Consider the following 14,737-nt stretch of genomic DNA (forward strand, 5'->3'; position numbering starts at 1 on the left):
CAGACGGGGCTTCTCTAGACATCCCTCAAGAGGTAGGGGAGGACGCGGTCAAGGAGGTAAACCCTCCGGGCAATTGAAGCAAGGAGATGCTTCTGGTAGGAAGGAGGCTCCAACATTTTCAGGATCATTGGACCTTCGATCCTTGGGCCCACGGCCTAATCAAGAATGGACTAGGATGGAAATGGAACAAGTCTCCACCATCATTTCCTCAATTCTTCCAACACTCCACCCCCTCATTAGAAGAATATACCTTTGAGCTCTTGAACAAACAGGTTACAAGGAAAGCAAAGTCCATCAAATTCCAGGGAAGGCTGTTTTGTGTTCCCAAGAAGGACTCAGACAAACTCAGTCATTCTGGCCTTGTCGCCATTCAACAAGTTCATAGAAAATAGCAAGTTCAGGATGTTAACCCTTCAACACATAAGGACCCTGTTACCCAAAAGACCGTTCACAGTCTCGATAGACCTGGCAGATGCCTATTGGCACCTTCTAGTCAGTCGCCCCCTCTCCTCCTACCTAGGTTTCAAGTTACGGAAGAAAAAGTATGTCTTCAGAGCCATACCCTTCAGACTAAACATAGCCCCAAGAATCTTCACGAAACTTGCAGACGCAGTCATGCAACAACTACGCCTAGAAAGTGTTCAGGTAGCACCGTACCTGGACGACTGGCTGGTGTGGCTAGCATCCGAAATGGCTTGTCTGCAAGCATCCAAGAATGTGATCTAGTTCCTGGAACATCTGGGATGCAAGATCAACTTCAAGAAGTCTCGACTCTCTCCAGCTCAAGAGTTTCAATGGCTGGAAATCCAGTGGAACCTGAGGTCACACTGCCTCTCCATTCCCTCAGGGAAGTGTGGGGAGATCGTAGGGTCTGTCAAGAGACTACTGAAATCTGACAGGATCTCAAGATGCCAACAGGAAAGAGTACTGGCCTCTCACCAGTTTGCAGCAGTAACAGACCCAGTGCTAAGAGCACAGCTGAAAGATGCGTCAGGAGCGTGGAGAAGATACGCATCAAACGCTCGAAGAGATCTAAAAAGACCGATACCGGCCTTACTACAATCACCTCTCAAGCCGTGGTTGAAGGTCAAGAGCCTAACGAGGACCGTGCCCCTGCAACCACCTCTACCATCGGTGACCATCCACACGGATGCCTCGACGGAAGGATGGGGAGTTCACTCCCATCAAAGGAAAGTCCAAGGGACTTGGTCATCTCTGTTCAAGTCATTTCACATCAATATTTTGGAGGCCATGGCAGTCCTCTTGACGTTGGAAAAATTCTCCCCTCGCAGATCAGTCTACAGTACATCAGGCTGATCTTGGACAGCGAAGTGATAGTGAGATGTCTGAATCGACAAGGCTCGAGATCGCCCCATATCAACCATGTGATATTAGCCATCTTTTGTCTAGAGAAAAAGAAGAGATGGCATTTATCAGCAGTTCACTTACAAGGGTTCCGCAATGTGACAGCGGACGCTCTATCCAGGCTCAAGCCGATAGTCAGAATGGTCCCTAGACGCAGACTCATTCTCCTCCATCTTGGAGCAAGTCCCGGAACTGCAGATCGATCTCTTCACAATGAGCGACAACAAGAAACTACCTCGATATGTAGCCCATACAAGGACCCACTGGCGGAGGCAACGGACGCCATGTCCCTCGGTTGGAACGAATGGACCCGGATTTACCTGTTCCCTCCAACCAATCTCCTGCTGAAGGTTCTCAACGAGCTGTAGCAGCCCCCAAGTGGCCCAAGAGCAACTGGTTCCCTCTAGTGATGGAACTGAAGCTGAGGCTGGTCCCTCTACCGAACCCAGCACTATCTCAACGGGTTCAGAAGTCAACTGACTTCGCTTCATCACAGAGAACCCAAAACCTTCATCTCATGATTTTCTCGCCTTAGCGGTTAAGAAAAGACTTGAGATCTCAAAAGGCAGTATAGACTTCTTAGAAGAATACAAGTCAAAGACAACCAGAAGACAATATGAATCGTCTTGGAAAAAGTGGGTTGCTTTCGTTAAAGCAAAAGGACCGAAAGAAATATCAATAAACTTTAGTCTGTCCTTCTTTATTCACCTTCATAAACAAGGTCTGGCGCCAACACGATAACTACGTGTAAGTCAGCCCTGACTAGACCTCCTCTGTACGCCTTCCAAGTGGACCTGACGAACGAAATCTTTAAGAAGATCCCGAAGGCATGCGCTAGACTTAGGCCTGCAGCTCCTCCAAAGCCCATTTCATGGTCCTTGGACAAGTTCCTACATTATGCTTAACCTGTGAACAATGAAGATTGTTCTCTTAAGGATCTAACCCAAAAGGTTATTTTCCTGTTCGCTATAGCCTCAGGGGCTAGAGTTAGTGAAATAGTAGCCCTATCAAGAAACTAGGGCCACATTCAGTTCACAGAATTGCGAGAACTGAATCCCTTTCCTGATCCAACCTTTCTCGCCAAGAACGAGTTACCCACTAAGAGATCAGATCCCTGGAGAATCTGCCCTCTGAAGGAAGATGTGTCTCTGTGTCCAGTAGTGTGTCTAAAGGTCTATCTTTGAAGAACTTCAGACTTCAGGGGAGGACAGCTCTTATAAGGAGAAACTTCAGGATCAAACTTATCCCTAAAACAACTGAGGGCGAAGCTCACCTACTTCATTTGCAGAGCGGATCCTGACAGTACACCCGCAGGTCATGATCCAAGAAAAAATGGCTTCATCACTGAACTTTTTTTCAGTATATGGACTTTGAGCGCCTTCGCTCATATACTGGATGGAAGTCATTCAGACAAAGGCAAAGGCAAATTTTATTCTATCGACCCCTTCCGGAGTATGAGAATTACAAAATTACACAAATGAATATATTTTACACAAAAACTACAAAAAGAAGAGACCAATAGATTACAACTATATATATGTACACATATATTTAGCAAGTACATATTTAAAGCATAAAAGGTATTCTGACAAAGGAAAGTACATACATTGAAAATAATACCAGAATAATGAAAATCCTAGAAAGTATTAAATCTAAAATAAAGACATTATAAGGTTAACAAACTTAGCAAGTCTTTTCAATTCTCTAGCACTACTTGTATTGAGGAGCAGATTGAATTTAAAAGTGGTAGGTCTTCAACAATAGTAGGGCTTTAGGTATATCGCCCTTATTTCTCTAAAATCACAGGACAAACTAAAACATAATGATATTCATCCCCAACTTCAATGCTGTTGCATAGTCTGCAAGCGTACTGATTCTCCTGCCCAGCATATCTTTCAATAGCTACAGGAAGTTTGTTGGTACCACACCTATATTTACTAAGGGCAATTCTTTCTGGTATACCTAAATTTATAATATACTTTTCTTGGCCAAATTCAGTCTTAAAAAGTTTGTAATTACTACACAATATATTTCTTTCTACTTCTGCATGCCAATGTTGTCTCTATATCTTTGAGTTTCATTTCTAGGCTATTTATTATCCACATGTGATTGAAATTTTCTAGATGTTCCCATATATTTGACATACCACATGAATCAAGGATAGTTTTAATTTTATGGATCCAACTAGACTTATACTCATTCGACTCATACAGTGTTCTAAGAAAATTATAAAAAACATTTGACAATTTAGACGCCTTTGATTTTACAATTCTCAACCTAAATCCAATCATCCCTTTGCAATTAGATATTTCAATTTTGAATCTGCCAAGATCCCCATATACCATGCAGTTTCCTGTTCGCTTGTTCACACACAGCTGATTTTTCATGAACTTCTTGTGAAATGTTTCAACATGATCTAGTTTGTGGTAACCCCATATTTCACAACTGTAAGTCAAAATTGGTACAACTAGAGCATTGAATAGATCACAGTTGATATCAATGGGTAATTCAAGTTTTTTACATTTAATTAACATACTAAATAATGCTCTACGTGCGTGAATGACTTGTTTCTTAATAGCTTTATCCATTTTACCATTATAATTAAACGTATTACCAAGGTAAACAAAATCATCTACAATTTCGATGCTCTCCTCACCATATTTAAAATTCGGGACATTTCTAACTTTTCCTCTAGAAAATACAACTACTTTATTTTTTGAAACATTAATTTGAAGTTTCCAAGTATCACAATATTCTTTTACTTTGTTTAAGGCATTTTGTAATTCCTTTGGGGATTCAGCCATTACAATAGTATCATCAGCATAAAGTAAAACATAAATACGCAAAAACATTTCTATATCAATACTACTTAATTTTTCATTTATTTCCCTTGAACACATATCCATCCCATTATACCCTCTGTTACATTCTAAAAAGTTAGAAATTTTGTGATTCTGCTTCACACAGGATTTTACATTATTATACATATTATATATGACAGCCATAATATTACTGTTAATGCCATGTGAGATTACTTTTCCCCACAAGGACGACCTGTCAACCAATTTGAATGCTTTTATGTAATCAACGAACGAACAGTATATTCTCTTTTTTCGATGGAGATAGAAATTAACAAGTGAATGTAATACAAAAATATGATCTAGAGTACTATATCCCTCCCTGAAACCAGCATGCTCCTCACCAAGTTGACCAGTGCTGTCAATATAATCAGTCAACCTTTTATTGACACAAGCGGTAAAAAGCTTCGCTACACAGCTCAGTAGTGTGATACCCCTCTAGTTATCTGGGTCGTCAGGGGATCCTTTTTTCCTTAAATATGAGTTTTATCCCTATTATTATTATTGTTATTATTATTATTATTATTATTATTATTATTATTATTATTATTATTATTATTATTACTAGCCAAGCTATAACCCTAGTGGGAAAAGCAAGATGCTATAAGCCCAAGGGCTCCAACAGGGAAAAATAGCCCAGTGAGGAAAGGAAATAAGGAAATAAATAAATTATAAGATTAAGTTAATATATCATTCTAAAAACAATAACAGCGTCAAAACAGATATGTCCTATATAAACTATTAACAATGTAAAAAACAGATATGTCATATATAAACAATAAAAAGACTCATGTCAAACTGGTCAGCATAAAAACATTTGCTGCAAGTTTGAACTTTTGAAGTTCTACTGATTCAACTACCTGATAAGGAAGATCATTCCACAACTTGGTAACAGCTGGAATAAAACTTCTAGAATACTGTGTAGTATTGAGCCTCATGATGGAGAAGGCCTGGCTATTAGAATTAACTGCCTGCCTAGTATTACTAACAGGATAGAATTGCCCAGGGAGATCTGAATGTAAAGGATGGTCAGAGTTATGAAAAATCTTATGCAACATGCATAATGAACTAATTGAACGACGGTGCCAAAGATTAATATCTAGATCAGGAATAAGAAATTTAATAGACCGTAAGTTTCTATCCAACAAATTAAGATGAGATTCAGCAGCTGAACACAGCTATACACCAATAATATGGAACAATTGAGGAGATCAACACTGTTGAAAATTTTGCATATCACATTTAGCATATCATGAGGGCAGTTTTTAAGGAACTCATTTATAATATTATCAATACCACATGCTTTTCTACTCTTAAGTTTATTTGAATTTGTATCTCATCGACTGTAAAAAGTCTCTTTAATTCTTCCTTAACTAACTGGTTAATAATGCTTGGTTCGAAATTATCAGGGTGTTCACTCTCATCAGGTTCAACATTACCTTGACTGAGTTTAGCAAAATAATCTCGAAATGTTTTAAGTGCAATTTTACAAATCAGCTCACTCTTATCTGTATTCTTTAACAAATCCCTATAATCCTTACTACTACTTTTTCTCAGATTTCTAACATTTCTATGAAATTTTTTTCTGAAAGATTTAGCTTTATTAATTATTCTCTTATGTTTTAGCTCTAGCTTTCAGTTCATTACTAGCTTCATTTGTTTTCATTTTCTTAAGCCTGTTTTTTACTTTCATATATTCAGTTCTTTTACTAGAACAGTCTTTGTCAAACCATGGTTTGCTAACCTTTTTGCAATCCCTAGTTTTAGGTTTATTTTGATAAACTTTTTTACAAATGCCAATGTGTTTGGCAGGGTCAATATATAATTTTCCTAAATCTTTTACAATATCATCCATAATATTCTGGGTTACATTCAAAGGGTTGAGTGAATCTAATTTCTGGTCTAATAAGTTAATATCTCTAGTATTGAGTGCTTCCATATATTCATTTTTTATGTCATTGTCCATTTTGTTTTAAGTTCTTCATATTCAAAGTTATTCATATAATGGGTTTCCTTACTATCTAAATCTAAATTTTCTTCCTTCTGTATTTCCGGTGTTCTCATATTAGTGAGTATTGGACAGACACCTGTCATATTGCTCAACAATAAAATCCATGATGCTACTCATAAGTTTAGGAGAAACCATAAAATAGTTAATACAGCTCTTACCATTAGCTGTGAAACAAGTGAAATCCCCCTCGCCACTATCCCCCCCAAATCTCCCGTTAACTACCTTAACGTCAAGCATTGTACGCAGTTTATTTAAGTTACGACCATGGTTATTAGTAATTAAATCACTGTTATAGCGATCTGTGCTAAGACCAAGAGCTTCTAATTCCCTTTTGGAGCTAAACAGACATTCATCAATAAAATCATGTAAATCGATATTTTGCAAAGGGGCATTCTCTATAAAGTCATTAAGTAAGCCTATTCTTGAATTAAAATCACCAGCTAATATAATTGGTAATATTTTACATTCAAGTGTTCTACAAACACTATGTAAAGCAAGTGCACGAACTGAAGCTTTACTTGGTGGCGGCAGGTAGTGTATTAAAACCTGTCGTCCAGTGCTGCGATGAACAGTGAATTGATTGAGACTATCTATTAGGGTGAAAAGGTGTTGACACTTCCAGTGCGATACTTTTTAAGTAGGTGTCACCATGGTGACACTAAGACTGTTCAAAATTTCAGGTGTGGAATTATACAGATAACACTTGTGCCGTGTGTACATAGTACACAGAGTTGAGAGTATACAACATTTACAGAAAATTATATTAGAAAATTTTATCAAAAGCACGTCTCAGAGTGGCACTAATCATTTCTTCGCTTTCAGGTAGAAAAACCTTTTCTGTCTACGTTGTACGTATAATTCCCTTAACATGTTACACTTATTCCATTGGGTCATTTATTGGAAATAAATGTCTATTAGAGTGTAATTGCGTTTTATTCCGCCATGCAATTAGCACAATAAATATAGCCAGAGTTCTCTTACTTATTTACCTAAGTAAACCTCATATGATTGTATGCTTACAAACAATGGATATAGTTGATACTTAGTTGTTCCGACAGCATATACAAACAGTGAGACTTTTTTTATATCTAGTTGATACTTGTGTTTGTTCATACAATATATGTAAACCTTGAGACCCCTTTCTACTATCTAGTTTGACTCTTCCCTGCAGGGGGCAGGAAGCACTAACATTGTTCTATGATTATTGGTAGTGACGTATAACGGTAACGTCACGTCTCAATGGTCCGGATGACCATAGAAAAAAATTGTCCCAAGGTTAAGGCACTTATGAAAATCCACAGATACAGTACTTTCAAGTAATTCTCTGGTACACTTCCATCAGGACGACATGGCTTGTGCCCAAAAAACGTATTTTGAAGCGAAGAGAAAAATCTATTTTTGGGTGAGATGGCCATGTCGTCCTGATGGACCCACCCTCCTTTTTCCGTATAAGAAAAAGGCTTGGGTAAGAGCCCTCCCGAAACTACTATATCTGTAGCACCATGCTCAATGCTACAAGGAATGAGCGCCATCTTGGAGCCATGTAGTAGTATGGTAGGAAGGGTAACCTTGATAACGGCTCCCCTTCAGTTTAGCCACTTTCCCCGTCGAAGCGAAAATGCTATTCGGGGTGAAGATTGCTATATGTCATATCAAGATATACGTCCCCTGATTTTATGCGATGTCCTTAAGAGAAATTTTAAGGATATTCGCGCCAGGAGTTAGAATTCTGGAGACCTAAAGGTCATTTCTCTGGGAATATCACTGTAGCCAAATATCCCTTAGAAAGCTACCAATAGGAACTTTCCATCAGGAAGACATGGCCATCTCACCCAAAAATAGATTTTTCGCTTCGCTTCAAAATCCGTTAATAATAATTATTATTATTATTATTATTATTATTATTATTATTATTATTATTATTACCTCCATCATTGAAGTTGGAAGGAGGTCATGTTTTACCCTCAGTTTGTGTGTGTGTGTGTGATTGTTTGTTTGTGAACACCTTCCGTGCCATAATTTTAATCGTAGAAAATGAAACTTGCAGGGATTAACTGGAAATGATTAAATTTTGGAAGTTCAAGGTCATGGTCAAGCAAAATGTCCAATTCACATAATCAGCCATAAGTTAGGACATCATTGTCACAGAGACTTCAAACTTGTCTTCTACTGTCCTGGTATAGAGTCCCTTGCTTGAGGGTATGCTCGGGTATATCATTCTATCTTATTTTTCTGCCTTGGGGTCTGTTGTTGCAACAAATGGTGGAGTGGAAGCAGATGTACATCAGAGAGTGAATGAAGGATGCAAAGTGTTGAGGGCAGTTAAGGGAGTAGTAAAAAATAGAGGGTTGGGCATGAATGTAAAGAGAGTTCTGTATGAGAAAGTGATTGTACCAACTGTGATGTATGGATCGGAGTTGTGGGGAATGAGTGACGGAGAGACAGAAATTGAATGTGTTTGAGATGAAGTGTCTAAGGAGTATGGCTGGTGTATCTCGAGTAGATAGGGTTAGGAACGAAGTAGTGAGGGTGAGAACGGGTGTAAGAAATGAGTTAGCAGCTAGAGTGGATGTGAATGTGTTGAGATGTGTTTGCCATGTTGAGAGAATGGAAAATGGCTGTCTGCTAAAGGTGATGAATGCAAGAGTTGATGGGAGAAGTAAAAGAGGAAGGCCAAGGCTTGGGTGGATGGATGGAGTGATGGAAGCCCTTTGTGATAGGAGGATAGATGTGAGAGAGGCAAGAGAGCGTGCTAGAAATAGGAATGAATGGCGAGCGATTGTGACGCAGTTCCGGTAGGCCTTGCTACTTCCTCTGGTGCCTTGGATGACCGCGGAGGTAGAAGCAGTAGGAGATCCAGCATTATGAAGCTTCATCTGTAGTGGATAATGGGGGAGGTTGGGCTGTGGCACCCTAGCAGTACCAGCCGAACTCGGTAGAGTCCCTTGTCAGGGTGGGAGGAACGTAGAGAGGAGAGGTCCCCTTTTTTGTTTCATTTGTTTGATGTCAGCTACCCCCCAAAATTGGGGGACATGCCTTGGTATATGTATGCATGTATGTCGTTTTTTTTTAAGTTTTTAGAGATTATATATGAAAGGGCTATTTTAATGTTGTAACTGTTTTTGAAATGTTTTATTTTAATTTTTCCTTACTTTTCTTGTACTTTATTTCATTATTTCTTTCCCTCACTGGTCTATTTTTCCCTGTTAGAGCTTTGGACTTATAGGATCCTGTTTTTACAACTAGGGATGTAGTTTAGCTTATACTACTAATAGCGATAATAATTATAAAATCTGTAATTACTTGTGTTGTTAGACTTGTAAAATGGTTGGTATACCTTACCTCTTTTACAATCTAAAAGACTACTCAAAATTGATAAGATCAATTGTGGCCACCTCAGGGTTTAAGATGATAATAAGAAAAGTTTCTAGTGTCCCTGTGTATAAGATTGAGAATTTTTGTTTTAATGTGAATGAATGCATGCTTTGTTAATATTAACAATTTGAATTATTGGTATCAGAATAATTAGTTTATTAAGATTCTTGTTTTCAGCATAGTGAAAATGGTGTAAATTTTCTGTTTAAATGGTACTTTATAATTTGCCATTAAAAGAAAGTATTATCTTTTTATTTTTTAGGCATCTGAAGTGGATAGAAGCAAATGTCGTCCATTCCTGAGAGAGCTGCATATTGATGTCTTCTCCTTAATGTTTAGAAAGTTGTGTGTTGTCACAGATGTACAGGTTAGTTGTAATTTATTTAGTGTTTTCATTTCTGAATTTATTTGTTGATACATTTGAAGTGCTAGAATATGGTGGTTTTTAAAGTATTAGATTATTTTAATGAATCTTCCCAGTCTTCCCAAGCTATTACCTCTTTGAAGCATAAGATTGTAGACACTTAAATGAAATGGGACGATTCTTCCCTGTCTGGGTCAGTTAGCGCGTGTGGCCAGGTCACAGTCACCAGTAAGTTTCTGGTCGCAACGTGACTAACATCCTGCCGCGCGCTCTCATCCCGTGCGACCCTTTGTGTCCCCACGCAGTTCCCACGTGTTCAGCTTTCACCTTATATTCCTTTATCCACCTCTTTCCCCTGTGTGTTGCTTGGTGCTTTAGTGTGCGGTTATAGAGCATCCTCGTCGTTGCCCCGGGCCTATGGCCGGTAAATCTTGTGGTGCATTTCTCTCTTAGCCGGAGGTTGATCCCCACACCTTGTGTTCTTCGTGTAGGGGAAGTGTGTGTGCCGCCTCAGCCACTTGTCCTGGGTGCGAGTCTTGGCCCGAGATCCAGTGGGCTCTCTACGGGACCAAGAAGAAGAAGGCGTCCAAGAGATCACCCAAGAAGGCGAACATCTCCTCGCCCTTAGCGTCGCCCGATGACCCGTCGGAGAAGAGTTCCCTGCCGCCTTCCCCTACCCAGAGTAGGGGATGAGGTAAGTCCGTTGCGGGGAAGCGGCCCATTGCCCTTCCCCAGGAGTCTGGTATTCCGGATGTGGGGGATGTTGTGTCTGTACAGGCGTGTGAGGGGCCTGATGGGGGGGGCGGGAGTGTGCTCGGGAGACGAGGTTCTGGTGCCTACAGGACCTGTCTCTTCGGAAGACCCGATGTGGTGGAAGTCTGCTCCAGCCCCTTCCCCTGAATCGTAGCTGTGCGTTTCAGGTGCTTCAGCGACCAGGGGAGAAGCGGACAAGGATAGCCCGCCGGCAGGCTCGTCGAATTTGGACTCCATCTCTTGGACGGCCCCTAGGACGCCCTTCAGGTCTCCGATGAGGTTAGAAGAGGAGTTTGACAGCTGGTTCGTCCCCAAGAAGACTGTGCGGTCTCCCCCGGCGCCGTCATCGACACTCCCGCCCTTCTTTCTGCAACCGCCCTCACCAGTGGAACGACACGAGGATCCGCCAGCAGCATCGAACGTATCGTAAGACTCGGCGGGCTCGTCGTCCTCCCCGTGATCGCTTACATCAGATTCATCAGACTCGTCCTCCTTGGAAGATTCGGGCCCAAGGGACTCTAGGAAGAATCGGGAGAGGTCCCTTAGGAGGAGGTCTCGCTCGCGCTCACCCCCTTCCAGGAAGTTTGCCAGGACCTCCAGGAAGAAGCATAAGAAGGGCCGTTCATCAAGGGATAAGTGGGTACGAGTTACCATCCCGCGCAGCGAACTACTTAAGGTAGCATCCGCTCCGGGCTCTTCCGGGTGGCTCCCTAGAGCCGCTTCATCACCCTCACCATCACCCGCGACACGGGTCCTCCTGTAGGTCCGCCCGTCGCCCGAAGTTGGCTCACCAAGAATCCTTCACCAAGCCTAAGTCCGCGAAGGTACCGGCTCCATCCGCCCAGTGGAAAGAGCCGCTCCTTCGGCCCGGCAGCATGTCCCCAGCTCCCAGTCCCTTGGCGGCTCTTCCCAAGCACCAGGGCCAGCCGAAAGATCTTGGAAAGGGGGCCGTGCGATCGAGGCAGCGATTGCCACACTAAATCAAGGGGCTGCAGAAGACAGGGCCTCCTCTGCCCCAGTGTGTTTCTCGCCAGCAGAATCCTCCATGATGGAGGATATGGCCCAAGACTTTGTGAACGTCACTTCTGGTTTGGACTGGTGGGCCTGTACCCTGGTGGGGTTCGAGTCCTCTCATGACCTCTCCGTACCGGAGAACCAAACCTTGTTGCGGGAACTGATCAGCTCAGGGGGAAAGGTGATGAAATTTCTCACGTCTCAATCCCTCACGCAAACGGCTAACTGGATCCTACGGAAAAGGGACACCGTCCTGAAAAGTTGCTGCGTAGGTTACCCGAGCGGGAGGCGAGGTCCCTGAGGAGTTCCCCGGTGTGAGGCGATTCTGTCTTCCCCCTGAAGGCAGTCGAAGAGGTAATGGAGAGGGTCAGGAAGCTCAAAGAGGCAGGGGAGCCCAGGCCTCCAGCTGCAAGGCATCCGGCTCATAGGAGGTCCGCACCAGACGGCCCCCACTCATCGCCAGTCCAGCCTAGGAGAGATTCCCCGTCGATGTCTTGGCATCAAGCCTCACAGCCCTCCCGTAGGGGAGGTTCGACTCCACAGGCCTCTTTTAGGTCCTTCTATCTTAACTCTAGGAGAGGGCGTTCCAGCCGCGCCTCTAGGAGAAGATAGGCAGAGAGGCCCCCTACTCCTGCCAAAGCCTCTGGTAGGGGGATGCCTCAAACACTCTTGGCAAGCTTGGCGGGACTACAGAGCGGATCCATGGACCGTAGCAGTTCTGAGGGACGGGTACAAGTTACCCTTCCTAGTGGACCCGCCCCCTCTAATTCCGGGCCAACAGGCAGAGTGGTTGGCGCCCAAGGACCCCTTAAAGAGAGCGGCATTGTAGGAGGAAGTGTCGGCCATTATCGCCAAAGGGGCGTTAGAACCAGTCAAGAACCCCACCCCGGGGTTCTACAGCATGCTCCTCCTGGTGGAGAAGGCGACAGGGGGTTGGAGGCCGGTCATAGACCTGTCGGCCCTCAACAAGTTTGTGTGCAAGACCGACTTCAAGATGGACACCCCAAAGTCGGTAATGGCAGCCTTGAGGGAAGGGGACTTCATGATGTCCCTAGACCTCAAGGACGCCTACTTTCAGATCCCTGTCCACCCCTCCAGCAGGAAGTTCCTAAGGGTGAAATGGGGTACCCAAGCGTTGCAGTTCAGGACCCTTTGCTTCGGGCTGTCGACAGCTCCTCAGGTCTTCACGAGAGTCTTCACAACAGTCTCGGTCTGGGCGCACGAACAAGGCATCCACCTGATTCGTTACCTGGACGACTGGTTGTTACTTTCAGTCTCAGAGGGAGTACTGAGGGAGCAAGGCGCGAAGCATCTACGGTTCTGCAGGGACTTGGGTGTCACCATCAACCTGGAAAAGTTGCAGCTGATACCCTCCACCAGGATGACCTACCTGGGGATGGTTCTAGACACCCAGGTGGTGAGGGCCTTCCCCTCCTCAGAGAGGTTGGACAATCTAGACCGGATAGTTTGCCCCTTCCTAGCAAACCTTCCGAGGAGAGCCAAAGACTGGCAGAGGTTAGTGGGCCACCTGGTGTCACTGGAAAAGTTAGTCCCCCGTGGGAGACTCAAACTAAGAGCGGTTCAGTGGAACCTAAAGGAATTCTGGACCCCGGGGGAGTCCCCACACAAGATAGTCCCGGTGTCCTCGGAGACAAAGGAGATCCTGAAGTGGTGGCACGACAGGACGAACACCCTCAAGGGAATGCCCTTCGTGATGGATCCCCCGGAGATGCTGTTATTCACGGACGCATCGAAGGAGAGATGGGGAGCTCATCTTCTCGACGAGTCGGCAAAGGGGAAGTGGTCCCCCGAGGAAAAGAGCCGTCACTTAAACGTCCTAGAACTGATGGCCGTTCAAAGGGCATGCCTAGAATTCGTCTGTCTTCTCCGGGGGAAACACCGTGGCTCTGATGTGCGACAACGCCACTGTGGTGGCCTACGTGAAAAAGCAAGGAGGACTGAAGTCGAAGGAGCTGTGCAGTCTCACGACAGAGTTCCTGGAATGGGCCTCAAAGGAACAGATCGAGGTCACAGCCAGGTTCATTCCAGGAAAGCGGAACGTTCTAGCCGATGGCCTCAGCAGGATGGGCCAAGTGATAGGGTCGGAGTGGTCCCTGCACCCAGAAGTGGCTCAGACAATCATCCTGAAGTGGGGTTCGCCAGTGATGGACCTCTTCGCCACAAAACTCAACGCACAGCTCCCCGTGTTTTGTTCTGCTGTGCCAGATCTAACAGCAGCGTTCGAGGACGCCTTTCATCATTCTTGGGACAACCTCGACGTGTATGCCTTCCCTCCCTTCGGGATGCTCAGACAAGTCGTCAACAGAGTAAGACGAGCAAACAACCTATGGATGACTTTGGTAGCGCCCTGGTGGTCGGAGAGAGAGAGTGGTTCGCGGACCTAAAGGAACTGGCCCGCCTCCCACCGTGGCCCCTTCTAGACAGGGAAGACCTCTGTCAGCCCCACTTCCAAAGATTTCACGAAAACCCTCGGTCCCTCCGCCTACACGCGTGGAGGTTATCGAGCGGCTCCTGAAGAAGGAAGGATACTCGCCGAAGACCGCAGTAAGGATATCGGGTTACCTGAGACGGTCTTCTATCGCAGTGTATCAAGCAAAATGGACCACTTTTACTAAATGGTGCGCCTCACAGAACATCAGGCCGTTGGAGGCCTCCATTCATTGAATAGCGGACTTCCTAGTCTATCTGAGAGACGACGTAGGCATGTCTATCCCGGCCATCAAGGGTGTCCGAGCGGCCTTGGGCCAAGTCTTCCTCCTCAAAGGTCTTGATCTAGGAGCTTCCCGACAAATCTCGATGCTCATTAAGAGCTTCAAGCAATCAAGTTCTCCCCGTGCCTCTAAGAGTGCCACAGTGGGACGTTGCCAGAGTTCTGAAGGCTCTGTCGGAGCCACCCTTCGAACCCCTTAAGGACATCCTAGATAAGGAGCTCGCCCTCAAGACTGTCTTCCTTCTAGCCCTGGCATCAGCTAAGAA

The 14,737-nt window shown here is 44.0% G+C and overlaps 1 protein-coding gene across 3 annotated transcripts in view; it reads left to right on the plus strand.

The window, feature by feature from the left end:
- The window catches only part of Fancd2, a 728,399-nt gene that overhangs the window by 585,176 nt on the left and 128,486 nt on the right, over positions 1-14,737 (plus strand). For all 3 annotated transcript variants that reach the window (XM_068387949.1, XM_068387938.1, XM_068387943.1), the window contains one exon: positions 9,872-9,976. In XM_068387949.1, coding sequence (XP_068244050.1) covers positions 9,872-9,976 — 105 coding nt within the window. The remainder of the gene's footprint in view (positions 1-9,871; positions 9,977-14,737) is intronic.

Source organism: Palaemon carinicauda, chromosome 1 (genome assembly GCF_036898095.1).
Source record: "Palaemon carinicauda isolate YSFRI2023 chromosome 1, ASM3689809v2, whole genome shotgun sequence".
Classification (NCBI taxonomy): Eukaryota; Metazoa; Arthropoda; class Malacostraca; order Decapoda; family Palaemonidae; genus Palaemon; species Palaemon carinicauda.